The 14,596-nt window shown below is 40.0% G+C and overlaps 1 protein-coding gene across 4 annotated transcripts in view; it reads left to right on the plus strand.

Annotated features, from left to right (window-relative positions):
• Positions 1–1,327: 1,327 nt before the first annotated feature.
• The window catches only part of slc12a7b (solute carrier family 12 member 7b), an 84,888-nt gene continuing 71,619 nt past the window's right edge, over positions 1,328–14,596 (plus strand). For 3 of the 4 annotated variants that reach the window (XM_040018806.1, XM_040018807.1, XM_040018810.1), the window contains exon 1: positions 1,328–1,676. In XM_040018806.1, coding sequence (XP_039874740.1) covers positions 1,445–1,676 — 232 coding nt within the window. In that variant the 5' untranslated portion in view covers positions 1,328–1,444. The remainder of the gene's footprint in view (positions 1,677–14,596) is intronic. The other variant, XM_040018808.1, reaches the window with a different exon arrangement.

Consider the following 14,596-nt stretch of genomic DNA (forward strand, 5'->3'; position numbering starts at 1 on the left):
TATAGCTGACTTGCATCTACTTTTGCAGAAAAAAAATCAATTCTATTGCATCTTTTCTATTGTGACCCTCTTTGTTGTTTTATGCCCATTTATAGTTTTCCTGCATCTTGTTTCTTTCCTCTTCTTCGTTTTTTCTTTTGTTTTGTATTCAGTTGCAGTCATTTTATTACTTGTATTTATTAGAGCTATTTTATTATATTTGGTAACTTTGTAATAAATGTTATCATTTAATTCAGTTTAGTTAGTTGCTGTTCTTACGGTGCTGAAATAACTGACCACATTATTTCCTCTGGGATTAATAAAGTATTCCGATTAGGATTTTTTTTTAGTCTTCACCTATTTTCATGCCCATCCATTGTAGGATACATGTCTTTTTGGTCATTTTGCCTCACTTCGTTATCAACTTATAATTCTGTGTGTGTGTGTGTGTGGGGGGGGGGGGGGGGGGGGGGTCATCAATTTGCTTGGCATCTTTCATTTTTTTTAAGAATTTGCTGCAGATTTTGTGTTTTTGTCTCAAAAGCCAAACATACTAGAAATGTTAAGGATGCTAGGTGTGAGCTATGCTTAAGCCTGTGGAATTGAGAATACCAAAGCTGAGTCCAAGGGTGTGTTGTTTCCATTCTGATTATGTATCAAAACTGCTGGGAAATATGAGAGTTCATTTTCTCCTGCAGTATTAAGGAACCATTTATTCTAAGCTGGAACATACCAAAGTTATTATGGCAAGGTGTTGACAAATGACTAACCCATCCTTACTTTTTAAATTAGAATGATCTATTGAGTCTCTGTGAAAGGCTATTGATGGGGAGGATGTAAAGAGTGGGTGTTAATTACCCCATCACTTGAGCTCACTAAAAAAGCCTGTAATGAGTCCAGTGTGATGCCAGTACATGTGGCCCACTGTGACAGCAGGGTTCTAACATGCACTATTTTAAGGATCTTGTTTGCGCCTGCGTTTTTAAATTATATTTTTTGCTGCCTAATGGTCCTTCAGTTTTAAATAAAAACGAATATCTTTTTAGAATATATTTAAAATTAAATATATGAACTTTTGAAGATTGAAAATGTACTCACTATTGTCATTTTGATTTTATTTGGGGGCCTTGAGCAACTAAATCATAATGTAATAACTACAGAACTTCGAATTTTTGAGGAGAATATCGTTAATTTGATAGAAATATTTGTAACTAACCCTGTTCACAATTAACAGATTTCGACAACTCTGATTTGCTTCTGGGAACGATTGACAGGGCTCCTTGGCATTCTAAACCAATGAGCGAGCAGAGAGGGCGGGCACAGCCATACTGTAATCAACCCTCTGATCGAAGGCGTGAGCGGGAACTGCTGGCTGTACTGTGTGCTTGCACCCGCAGAGTGAGGAGCACAAACTAACCGTTGTGCTGTCCTCCACTGAAAAGTTCCACAGGTGAAGAAAAAGGACATGGGGGACAGATTTGTGGTAGTCCCTGTTGGCGGTGGAGGGACGGTCCCCGTACAGGGGGCTCACTTGGACGCGGTTGCCGCTGACCCGGGACTCGACACCGGCGGCGGCAGCAGCAGCAGCGCCGACACGGGGCAGGAAAAAGAGCCACTTGAAGACTCCGTGTTCGAACCCCTGGACCCCGGCGCTGCGGTGCCTATCCTGGAGTACAACAGGGAGCCTAACAAGTACGGTAAGTGTGCTACAGACAGGCGCAGACTCCGTGTCCCACTTCTTATCTCACCTATCCACCTTTTAGAGGATTAGCTGTCGTGTTTCTCCCGGGCAGTGATCTAATAAAACCGAAGCAGACTTGCGGAACCTGTTCATATTAACCACAACAATCAAAACGTTATTGGTTTGTATCCTGGTGCCTCATATAGAGATTTTACCGGCATTAAAAGTTCCGTCAGACAGTTTGGAAGATTAAAACGACATCTCTGCTCACCTAATTGAAGCGCACATGAAGCAGACTGTATTTGTTTAGGTCCATGCGAATTTCCTCTCAGTCTTTTATCTGGAATTGAGTTTTTGTTAATAAATGTAAAGTAAAATAATAATAAAATAATAATAATAATAATATACAAGGTTTTGGCGCCATTTGTTTTTAAAATAAAGGGCAGAAAATAAATGGTCCATGGACAATGGTCCAAATATAGTTTTAATTTCACATAGTGCCAGCGATTTCCCAAATGTTCTTGGTTCACAGTATGTGTCTCTGAGCTGAACCACAATTTGGCTGCAGGCTTTATTCTCAAGCTTTGTTCATGCAAACACGGTGCATCTATAGCAACAGGTGGGTGCTTAGAAAGTGCTAGAAGAATTGCCTGGCACTTAATGTACTCTGAGTTTATTTGTGTCCATAAGGGTCATCCTGCTTATGGCTATTTCATATGTGGCAATAGCTTTATTGCGATGTCTGATGTGTTTGGTTTCTTTTTTGTACCTGTTCATTTGAAGGACCAAAGTGTTTTGGGGTAAACAATGTTTAGACACCAGGAAGGAAAGGTAAATTTTAGTCTTATTAATTAAATATGGATGAAAAAATAAGATAAATCTCACAGTGCTAGTGGTGGTTACTGGGTGTGTACTCATGATGAATCATGGTGACAGAGGAGACTTTTACTATTGACGAAATAAGTTTAAGTTGTGTTAGGTCCAACAAAAGTATCCCACAGGCTCAGAGCCAGTATAAGATGCTGGACAGGTGACAAGTTTCTGGTCCTGTTAAAGCCTCTGTTGATTTAGAGCAGTGATTGACAAGTACTCAAGTGATTCATTGTATAGTAACCGTAGGATATGTGGAAAGATGGGTTCAACTTGTGTGAAAAAAATAACCTATAAAACAAAACAGATTTTACAAGCAAAAAGTTGCTTGCCTTGATTCCAACCGGAGACACAAATTCGCTTTAGGGTAGTGTCAGAAGGAGCATCTGACATAAAACTGCCAAATCAAACACACAGAGCAACCTGCTGTGCAGCAAAAAGCAGTGAAAAGTAGCGTTCATATGTTTTGAAAAGAAAATCTAATCTTGTAGAAAAAGATGCATAAATTTTGAAACTAAACAAGCAGTTTTCATTAGTATCAGTTTTTGCTGATTCCAGATTTATTTCTAAGACCTATAACTGACAATGTATACCAGCAAAAACCGGTGCTTCTTCAATGCCCTATACTATTTTTGTAATAAAATCAATTTATAAATTATTAATTACAGTTATTAATTACAATTTTACAATTTCCTCCAAACTGTAGGAAGTTAGAGGAGCTGCTTTTCCTTACGTTTTACCTCTCATCCGGTGAAAGAAGCTTCTCAGATGAGAGGTGAAACGTCTTCAAGCAACCTAAAGAAGTCCAGACGCTTTTCTTTCCAAGCTTTCCAAGACTGCTTTTGCTTAAACAACTCAAAATAAAGTGCTCTGCTAGGGAGGTATAACTAATAATTGAATCTGAGTTGGCGTACACCTCACTTTAAGGCTTCTTTTGTCTGCTCCCTTATTACCAAGGGTTCACCACCGTGTTTGATTTGGTCTTTCCCGACATAGCCTCAAAGGGATCTCCTTCCCAGGATCCAACAGGGGTCTTAAAACGTACGTTTACCTGACATGCAGTGCTGATAAGAAGTATTTTCCCTCTTCCTACTGTCACACTTAAATGTTTCAGATCATCAAGCTAATTTTAATATTAGACAAAGATAACACAAGTAAATACAAAATGCAGTTTTTAAATGATGATTTCATTTATCGAGGGTAAAAACGTCCCTATGTGCTCCTGTGTAAAAAAGAAATTAACCCATGAACTTAATAACTTGTTGTGCCACTCTTGGCATCAAGAGCTGCAGAAAAGCATTCGTAATAGCTGACGATGAGTCTTTCACATCACTGTGGAGGAATTTTGGCCCACTCGTCTTTGCAGAATTGTTTGAATTCAACTATGTCATAGGTTGATTCTTTAAGGTCATGCCAAAGAATCTCAATCAAACTGAGTCAGAACTCTGACTAGCCCACTCCAAAACCTTTATATTAATTTATTTTCGTAAGCCATTTAGAGGTGGAACTTTGTCTTCACTCACAATGAGGAGCCTACATGTTAATGACATGTTTGTGCACGGCTGTGAGTGTGCGCATGTTTTTTGTGTTTTTTTTCTCACGCCTGCAGTCACAGAACCTGCTGAGTCTTTAGCAATGTTGGTAGAAACACTAAAATACTCATTTGTAGCTTGATTTTGAGCATAGAAATATTTTTTTAATCAAACAGGTTGTAGTTTTGTAGGAAAAAAACCTCACCTCACTGGAGCAGTAGGTGTTTTTAACTGATAGCCAGCACTGAGCTGCAAAGCCATGAAAATGTGTTCAACCCGATTACCTCTTCTATAATACGATGACAAGTTGGGACTTGGCTATTCTGCTTTAATGCATAGATGGTATTTCATTCAAATTCAGATTGTTTTGCTAAGTAGAAGATGATGGGTGTGTTTGTGCATGTGAGATATCATGCGAGGGTCCATTATTGGGGCTTGTTGCACTTTGTGTGTTCTCTCAGCCAAACAGTGATGATGGTAGATTGGGAGCAAGTTTTCAACGGCAAAAATTTTAATTTCCCAAAAATTTGTAACATGACTCCAGAGAACAACCAAAGAGCATTTGCCGCCTCTGTGGGCACATGCAACTGGGCGGGCAAAGAATGTGGCTGTCAAATGATGTCATATGTTACATGTCGCTCCAATGAATATGCTGCTGTAAAATCTGAGGATGTTTTTTGTTTGTTTTTTCTTTTTTTGCGGTGGGGGTTGTAAAAATACCTACTTCATTAATATCACTGGCTGGAAATTGTGACGGGAATAGTAATGAAAAAGTCTTGTACTTGCATTTTAATTGATTTGAATGCCTTTAACCCTTCGTTGAAAAAGATCCACACTGACCGAACAGATTTATTTTGTAATTTTGGCTGCGAAATTCTCTCCAGCCAAATATAGTTGAGGAGTTATGCTAATGTGAAACGCACATGGAAAAATCTAGGCCCTGTAAATTCTTTGTGCTTGTTTTGTCTCTATCACAAATACTTACGGGGTTGCAGCCATGTGAAGAGTGCTTGCACAATGGGCCCAGTGATGGTTTTAAAAAGAGAAAAAGTGGACAAACCTACGCCAGAAACTTGCTGAGATGGATTATAGATATTAACGACCCTCTGTATAATGAAGTCTCTACTTCAGGAGTTATTTATCACTGAAGCATCTTATTAGGTACTGACTTCAGTTCGATTTCAATTTCCGCACTTCATTCATCTGTGACACTCGGTTTACTGCAATCAGTGGAAAGTTGTTTGTTTTGGTATAATCTGTTTACAGATCTATAGGGGCCTCTGTTTAATTGAATTCCCTATGATGAAGTTAGCGGTAGCAGATAATAGATTTAATTATGTTTACACGATCAATGGTTAGCCATTTTCCACTACAGAGGCACTGCACAGATAAACTTGTATGTATCAGCATGCTCAATGGGAAGGTTCCTCTTTTAGTTACATACCACACAGTAAAACAGAGACCAGATGCAGGCTCTGAATAAAGCTGACTGCATATTACAAGTTGTGACTTTTAATTTGTTAATAAAGGAGGCTTTATTTGACGGTGGAATGTACTTTTCCAAAGGTCAAACGCAATTTGAACACATTTGACAGTTTAGTGGAACTGGAGCACTGTGTTTTCCACGACTCAAGGTTGCAAAACAATGTTAAGTAAAGTCTCTTGTAAAGAGGAAGCAGCGGTTATGAAGAAATATAAATGATGGCAAAAAACGTTTTGTTGTGTGAATGATAGTGTCTATGTGTTACACTGCCTTGGGCTCCTCTTAAAACACTTTAGTCTAAAAATGCACTTGTGACTTGGTCCTTGTTCAGATTTTAGGCCGTGCGAGAGTGGGAAAAGGCCATAGTGACTGCTAATGACATTAAGCAGTTTGTGGGTGTGACCTCACGGCTTGCCTCAGATGCTGAGGATGATTAAGATTGTGTTTGGATTTATGAGAGATTAACCAGGCATTGAAATATAAATGAGGTTCTAGAGTCTTCAGGTGTCAGATTCACATCAGGCTGAGAGACTGTTAAGCTCTCATCTCTGTGATTGTTTCTGCTGCCTGAGATTCTTTATGGAGAATCAGCAAAAGTAATCTGCATGAATTTGTTAGCTGGTTATGATTTTTTTTAAGGTCCAATCTCAGAAGCTACCCCTATAATATCAGATATAAGTAAGTAAGTTAATGTCTCATTAAGTGCACCAAATGTTAAATTGAAAAAATAACATTATTTATATGGGCAGCACGGTGGCACGGTGGTTAGCACCGTTGCCGCACAGCAAGAAGGTCCTGAGTTCAATTCCAACATCAGGCCGGGGTCTTTCTGTGTGGAGTTTGCATGTTCTCCCCGTGTTTGCGTGGGTTCCCTCCGGGTACTCCGGCTTCCTCCCACCGTCCAAAGACATGCAGCTTATGGGGATAGGTTAATTGGATAATCTAAATTGCCACTAAGTGTGAATGAATGTGAGTGCGAATGGTTGTCTGTCCCTGTGTGTTGGCTCTGTGACAGACTGGCGACCTGTCCAGAGCGTACCCCGCCTCTCGCCCTATGACAGCTGGGATAGGCTCCAGCGCCCCCCGCGACCCTGAAAAGGATAAGCGGAAGCGAATGGATGGATGGATGGAACATTATTTATATAACATTAATAATATTCCTGTTGTGATTTGCTTTTATATTTATTCACCTTTGTAACATTTACCCACTCTGCACTTTACTTTGAGCCAAGTTACATGACACAATATCAAAGTTGGGGAAAAATAAACCGTGAAAGCATTTAAAGGGAAACAAATTATTAAATTTAAAACGAATGACGTTTAAAAAATAAAAAATATCTAGATGTGAGATAGAAATTAAATACCACTCTAGACACACTTTGCATTTGTTTTTAAATCTTTTATGGTGTATTAAAAAGAATGTGAAAATATTTACTACTCAGTTATTTATTTCATTTTTGACAGTTTCAGTCTTACTCATTTTACATGCTGTTTGGATCTCTGCGACACAGCTATCTCCACAGTGTTTATCCAGACTCTTCGCTCACGTTGCCTTTTATCCCGTCGGTGAGTGGACTACGTGACTTTCATGGATCAAACCCACAGTTTCTCCATCCCCTGAAATGGGCTGCGTCTGTGGCTGCTCTGTTCTCCACCTCACTAAGCATGACTTTATACAATCCAGAAATCTGGATTTTTTTTTATTCCTGACTGAGACTTGGCAGCGGTCCGCATACCACACATCCCTTATTGAACTTTGTCTGAGGGGGTACTCTTTTATCAGCCAGCCTCGGATGCTGGGTTGTAGAGGAGGTCTTGCTGTTGTGTTTTCAAATCGGTTTTCATGTCGTTTGTTAAAATTGGATAGTTTTTATCGCTTGAGCTGCGGGGGAAAGGATCCTTTTTATTGTGCTGTAGTGTACCGTCCACCTGGTCCAAACAGCACATTCTTAAAGGAATTTAGTAACTGTTTATCATACACCCTGAAACTGTCTAGACTGGTCGTATTTGGGGATTTTAACGTGCACATTGATGATGACTCTGAGCTCTTTGCTAGGAGCTTTATGAGTGTCATAGACATTTTTAATTTATCCAGCATGTGTCTGGCCCTACTCACGCCAAAGGGCACACTTTGGACCTCGGTTTTACTTTGGGTCTGAATGTTGATTCTGTTTGTTCTGAGGACATTTTTATTTCTAACCACCACTGTGTTATTTTTCATTGATCTGTAACTGTGACACAGTTTTCAGCCCCCCATGAGGTCTGCCTCCTCTGCAGGCATGCTTTCTGAGGCTTTTAATTTGTTTTTCTCCCCTTAAAATGATGTAGATATCTTAACAGATCATTTTAATTAACATTACCTTTCTATATTAGACTATATCTGTTGTTTTAAATAGAGATGGGTGCCAGTTTTACAGTCATCACCATAGATAAATTATGATATATGCCATTTTTCTGCATGATAAAACGTTCCTGCAGAAAAATGGAACATCTGTGGAGGAAAACCCATTTAAAAAGGCACTTATTACACCTAAAGGATCTTTTAGTTCCTTTAATAACTCAGTTAAGTAAGCGAGGGTTGCATATTTTTCTAACCTGGTGTTAAATAGCAGTTGTTATTCAACATTGTTAGTGGCATCATTACTCCTGCTCCACCTACTATGTCCTGAAATGAGGACTGTCAGCGTTTTCTTTCCTTTTTTTGTTAATAAGGTCAGAAATGTAAGAAATAATATCTCTTCTTCAGCATCTGTGTTGTTGTTGTTGTTCCCACACCAGCTCGGCCTGTTATCTTACAATAGACAGCTTTGCACCAGTAACTTTACCTGAGCTGGCGAAGCTTATTGGTACGATGAAAGCCTGTTTGTGCTCTCTGGACATTTTTGTACCTTGTACCTTTAAGGACATCTATTATCCCTGCTATGCAGATGATATTCAGCTGTACACCTCGTTTCACCCAAGTTCCTAGACACTATTAAACGGTGGATGGCAGACATTTTTCTTTAATTAAATCAAGAATAAATGGAAATAATTGTGTTTGCACCAGAAAGGAGATGCTTGGACATCTTGGTTCTTTGGCAAAATCCTCTGTTAGGAACTCTGGCATAACCTTTGATTCTGGTTTTACTTTGGATGCACATGTCAAGTTTCTGGTTCATCATTTGAGAAGTACTGCCAAACTAAGCTCCGTTGTGTCACGTGCTGAACTGGAAATGATTATTCATGCTTTTGTTTCTTCATGATTGGATTACTGCAATGCACTATAAATTTGTCTTGGAAAAACATCCCAGAACAGTTCCAAGTTCTTCAAAATGCTACTGCCAGGCTTCTGACAAAATCCCCCAAAATGTGACTCATATCTTAATGCAGCTACACTGGCTTTCGGTTCATTTCAAAGTACAATTTGAGAGTATTTTGCTGACTTGGACAGCTTTTCAATGACAGGCAACATGCATTATCGTCAAGATAAGGAACTTCTTCGATTACGCTGTTAAGTGCCAGGAGGATTGGCGTGATTTATAAATCGAGGAAACCAAACAACCTCTACCTAAGCAGATGGCACTACACAGAAGAGCTACCTCGTCAGGGCAGGACTCCGCAGTCTGTTTACACTTACAGGCCAGTCGACACTCTTTCAATAATGATGATGTACACATCCAGGACAAGGAGGAATGCTGGTTTGAGCGCGGAGTCAAGGAGGCCATTTACGTGAAATCGAGGAGGGGGCCTCAGGCTACATCTTTCACCATCTTACAGTGCTGTGATTGCAGCCATTCCCCAACTCTCTGTGAATGGTACTCATGACCATTGATCAATGGTCCCTTATTAGTGGTCAAGACAATTTTCTTATTAATGATCCAGAAAATGTTTCACCAGTGGTGCTAGTTTCAGTCATTATGCAAATGTACTGTTCATAAGGCTGGAAACCTGCAGTCAGCTGAGACTGAAGAAGTCACTTGCAGATTAGTGACAAAACATTTCTCCCGCTGAAAATGCTACTTCCAGATGATTTAACTTCTTGGGAAAAACATTTATGTATTTTTTAGGTGGAGGGTTTGTATATTACAGCTACGGCTAATAATTACATTGTGTGTAGAGAATGAGTGGGACAGAACTGGTAAATGAACGTCCTCAGAATGTCATTCCAGAGGCTCACTTGCTCTCTCTCTCTCTCTCTGTGTGTGTGGGTGTGTGTTCATGTTCAAGAAGGCATGCACCTTTGGTGTCATGTGCTGCCCTCATCTTTATTTGGAACCCAGCAGTCAGCACCAACTGGGCCCTGGCATCCACTATATCTGCTCCTGCTCTTGTGTGGCCTTGTTCAGTCTCACATATTTGTTCTACTTGCGCCCTATTTACACTGCTGTTTACACGCAACACTCACAGGGCGATGTATGTGTCTGAGGTGGGGGTGGGGGTTATATCGGTCAGACAGAGGGTGTTTCAGAAGACTCTCTCCTTTGGGTCACAGTTTAGCTCAATCTTTACATTTTTATCAGGTAATTTTATTTTGAATTGGGCATTTGTCCTCAGGTCATTATCTACATTATCATAACACTTTACAGTGCAGTTACCACCAAAGCAATAATGGAATCTTACTTGTGCAGTTAGTAAATTTGGATGAGTGGTCAATGGGGTCTATCGGTGTCAGTTTCAGGTGCAAATCTATTCCAAACTACAAGGCACAAAGGGTCTTATAGAAACAAAAAAAATGTGACAAACTTAAAAAAAATACTATAAATTCCTGCTTTGACATCACTGCAAGTTTTTACTAACTAGGGTTTCTCTTTTGTTTTTGTTTTTCATCTGTTACAAAATTGAACACACAGGTGTTTCTTTTCTATGTCAGTAGGTTGTAGCAATAGTTGTTTTAGCATGGGATGGTATGATATACTATCATACTTTTTTACATGCACAGCTGTGGTTAAAAATTTACATACAGTCATCACAGGCATGAAAAAAACAGTGTATATCTACAGGTTCAGTATATTTTCACCTGTTATTTCAGAGTTTTGATAGACAAAGTATTTACTGTACTTGTATGTAGACACACATAACCACATAAAAAAAGTCCACCCTGTCCCTTTTTAAAAGCACCCTGTTAAGCAGCAGTGCCAGAGGGGGCGGTAGTGGGGTCATTACCCTTGCCCTGGCAAATCCACGCCATAGGACAATGAGTGACGTTACATGTTGCAGTGTCCCTTCAACTTGTGATTTCTTGATTTTTGTAAGCCAGCACATTGCGTAGCCGAGTCTAAGACACAAGTTAACTATTGTGAAAAAGAAAGTAAGAAACTCAGCAATTTCTTTGCTTCCAGTTTTGACTCCTTCTCCTCCTGTACCAGTGCTGGTGTGGAGGTTCTGTCTGAGTGGGGACACCCATCATTCAGGAGAATATTGCAGGGGCTATCCAAGGCCTAGACACTGGCAGAAATGGTACGGAGCAAAAATGACCAATGTGGGGTCCTAACCAGAGTCCCAATCACTGTAGTATGGAATTCTGACTCATGAGCATTATGTGTGATGTGGTACATGTTTCATGCTGGATGCCCTTCATCAAGCAATCCTCCTTGTTTTAATTTTTTTAATTTATTTTTTGGAGGGGGGGCTTGGGGCCAGCACTAGGAAAGAGGAAAGATAGCTCCTCATATTTTGTGACTTACACCAAAATCTAGATTAAGAAGTCACTAAATGTGCATAGTATCTCTTAGGCAATGCACCAAACTGAAAATGGAAGTAAGCAAGTGAAACTTTACCAGTCACCTCCAAAGCACTGCTCATACCAGTGCAGTTTGTTTTATTTTAACACACGATGAAAGTGGTCTGGTTAATAATGCTAACAGTCTTTCAGCACCAGAAAACCACTGCTGCTGAACAGATGTGATGGGAAAAACTACATCATGTGTTTTCCCCTAGACATTCTCTACATTTGGGGTTGATAGTCAGGGGTTTTTCCACCTCTTGTATGTGTAAAACTAAGTAAGGCATTTACTGTGAGTCATTTTGGCCTTTTTGCCTTTCCTATCACGGTAAATATTGTTGTAGAGCAACATAAAGCCAAATGAGGCCCCTAGAAAGCAAAATACATGTTTAAAATTATGTCCAGAGAGAGTGAAGACATAAGATGATGATCCATCCAGTGAAATCATCCAAAATAAAGAAAATAGCAACTTTTAAAATGACCAAATATGTTTATTCAACAATAATATTAAAACAAACCCAATACAAATACTGCTTTATTTACCGAATAGAGCAGTTGATAAAACTTCAAAACAGAAGAGCTTTGTTTCCATAAAAAGCTGTGTTAAATTTCTGTTTGTGCTATTTTGTCTACCTTGGGTATATGTAAGGAGAAAATGCAGCTGGGCACAGTCAGTACAGTTACTTGGTTATGGCATCAGTGGATATCAGATGTCAGAAATGTGTAGAGAGAGACATTGCGTGAGTATCATGTTCCGCCTGTCTCTGAATTAGGAGTCCTATTATAACCTCCTTAACCGTCAAAGGAGCTTGCAAAGAAAAGCGTCTGGACTTCTTTAAGTTGCTTGAAGACGTTTCACCTCTCATCCAAGAAGCTTCTTCAGTTCTAAGGTCAAATGGTGGGGGGAGCTCATTGTGAGCAGTCCATCTGCATCTAAAGGATAAAGGTCACTCTTTCGAGGATGCCAATGTTCACATTTTGGACAGAGAGGACAGATGGTTTGAAAGAGGAGTGAAAGAAGCCATCTATGTCCACTGTGAGCGACCATCTTTGAACAGAGGCGGTGGTTTAAGACACCAACTGTCTGCCATCTATAATCCAGTTTTGAGTTCCCTCCCCAGACGCCTTAACGGCCACTCACATCCTGGGCCATCTGACCTCAGGAAATCGCATGATAAAGTGGGGCCAGGTTTCACAATGAGCTCACCCGAAACCCTGGCTGATTGGGACCCACACCCGTTTTCACACCTTGGCTCAGGCGATTAGAAGATCATCAGGGGGTCCTTTTGTCCCTCTTTGGGGGGATACTCCCACTGGGTTTAAATCTGGGACTCTCCGCCATTTGACCTTAGAACTGAAGAAGCTTCTCGGATGAGAGGTGAAACGTCTTCAAGCAACTTAAAGAAGTCCAGACGCTTTTCTTTGCAAGCTCCTTTGACTACGATGACCTGGATGACTGAGAACCCTCACAGACAACCTCCTTAACCCCACCCCAGCCTAAATGACTACAGTCCTGTAAAACTCCAGGGATGAGACTGATGCAGTGCAAGCTTCAATCCTTCCAAACTCTCTCATGACATGGGCTGAGCTGTCTGCTGAAAAAAGGAACTGAAATAGCAAAAAACTTGAGTCAACTTCTGTTTTTGCTGATCTTACTCATTGCCCCAAGACAGGTTTTTTTTCTTTCTTCTTTTTTTTTTGGTTATGTTTTCTGTTCTTAATATGTTATGTTGGGGTGGCTGTAGCTCAGGTGGCAGAGCAGGTCAAGCTACTAACCAGAAGATTGGTGGTTTGGCTGCTCCAGTCTGCATGCAAAATATCCTTGGGCAAGATACTAACCCCATATTGCTCTCCGATGCACCCATCGAAGTGTGAATGTGTATGAATTTTAGATAGAGCGCTTAGAATAAGTGCTTGTGTGAATGGGTGTGATTGGGTGAATTAGATATATAAAGTACTTTAAGTGCTCAGACAGAGTAGAAAAGCGCTATATAAAAACCTGTCCATGTTGTTTGAATTTTTGTCAGACTCACAAATGCAGACACATACAATCTGATTATTAACACACTTGTATGGAGATGCTTTTGTTGTAAACATGTAAAGTACAGAATTGGATAAAATTAAGCAAAATTTCTCAAAATAAAAACAGTTTTCAGATCACACAGTTACAAAGTCCTTCACAGTTTGAAACGATACATACACATACAATAATATAACCAGGGCTGCACATAAGCATTCGCTGTCAAAATAAAAGACGCGCAGGGGATAAGAAGTTGGAACTCGCGTTTGCGTACATAAGATGTTCCCGGAAATTCTGAGAATACGCACTTCTTTTGCGCGTAATTGCTTACGAAGCTTGCTTCTTGCTTCTTCGACATCTTTAAGAGTTTTGAACAAATGTCTGTACTCCTCCAGAACACTTATGTGCAGCCCTGAATATAATAGTATCCCTTGAGTTAATAAGTTCATTCAAAACTTTTACAAGTGTACAGGGAGTGCAGAATTATTAGGCAAGTTGTATTTTTGAGGAATAATTTTATTATTGAACAACAACCATGTTCTCAATGAACCCAAAAAACTCATTAATATCACTGCTGAATGTTTTTGGAAGTAGTTTTTAGTTTGTTTTTAGTTTTAGCTATTTTAGGGGGATATCTGTGTGTGCAGGTGACTATTACTGTGCATAATTATTAGGCAACTTAACAAAAAACAAATATATACCCATTTCAATTATTTATTTTTACCAGTGACACCAATATAACATCTCCACATTCACAAATATACATTTCTGACATTCAAAAACAAAACAAAAACAAATCAGCGACCAATATAGCCACCTTTCTTTGCAAGGACACTCAAAAGCCTGCCATCCATGGATTCTGTCAGTGTTTTGATCTGTTCACCATCAACATTGCGTGCAGCAGCAACCACAGCCTCCCAGACACTGTTCAGAGAGGTGTACTGTTTTCCCTCCTTGTAAATCTCACATTTGATGATGGACCACAGGTTCTCAATGAGGTTCAGATCAGGTGAACAAGGAGGCCATGTCATTAGTTTTTCTTCTTTTATACCCTTTCTTGCCAGCCACGCTGTGGAGTACTTGGACGCGTGTGATGGAGCATTGTCCTGCATGAAAATCATGTTTTTCTTGAAGGATGCAGACTTCTTCCTGTACCACTGCTTGAAGAAGGTGTCTTCCAGAAACTGGCAGTAGGACTGGGAGTTGAGCTTGACTCCATCCTCAACCCGAAAAGGCCCCACAAGCTCATCTTTGATGACACCAGCCCAAACCAGTACTCCACCTCCACCTTGCTGGCGTCTGAGTCGGACTGGAGCTCTCTGCCCTTTAC

This window comes from Simochromis diagramma, unplaced genomic scaffold, assembly GCF_900408965.1.
Source record: "Simochromis diagramma unplaced genomic scaffold, fSimDia1.1 OVJJ01000717.1, whole genome shotgun sequence".
NCBI lineage: Eukaryota > Metazoa > Chordata > Actinopteri > Cichliformes > Cichlidae > Simochromis > Simochromis diagramma.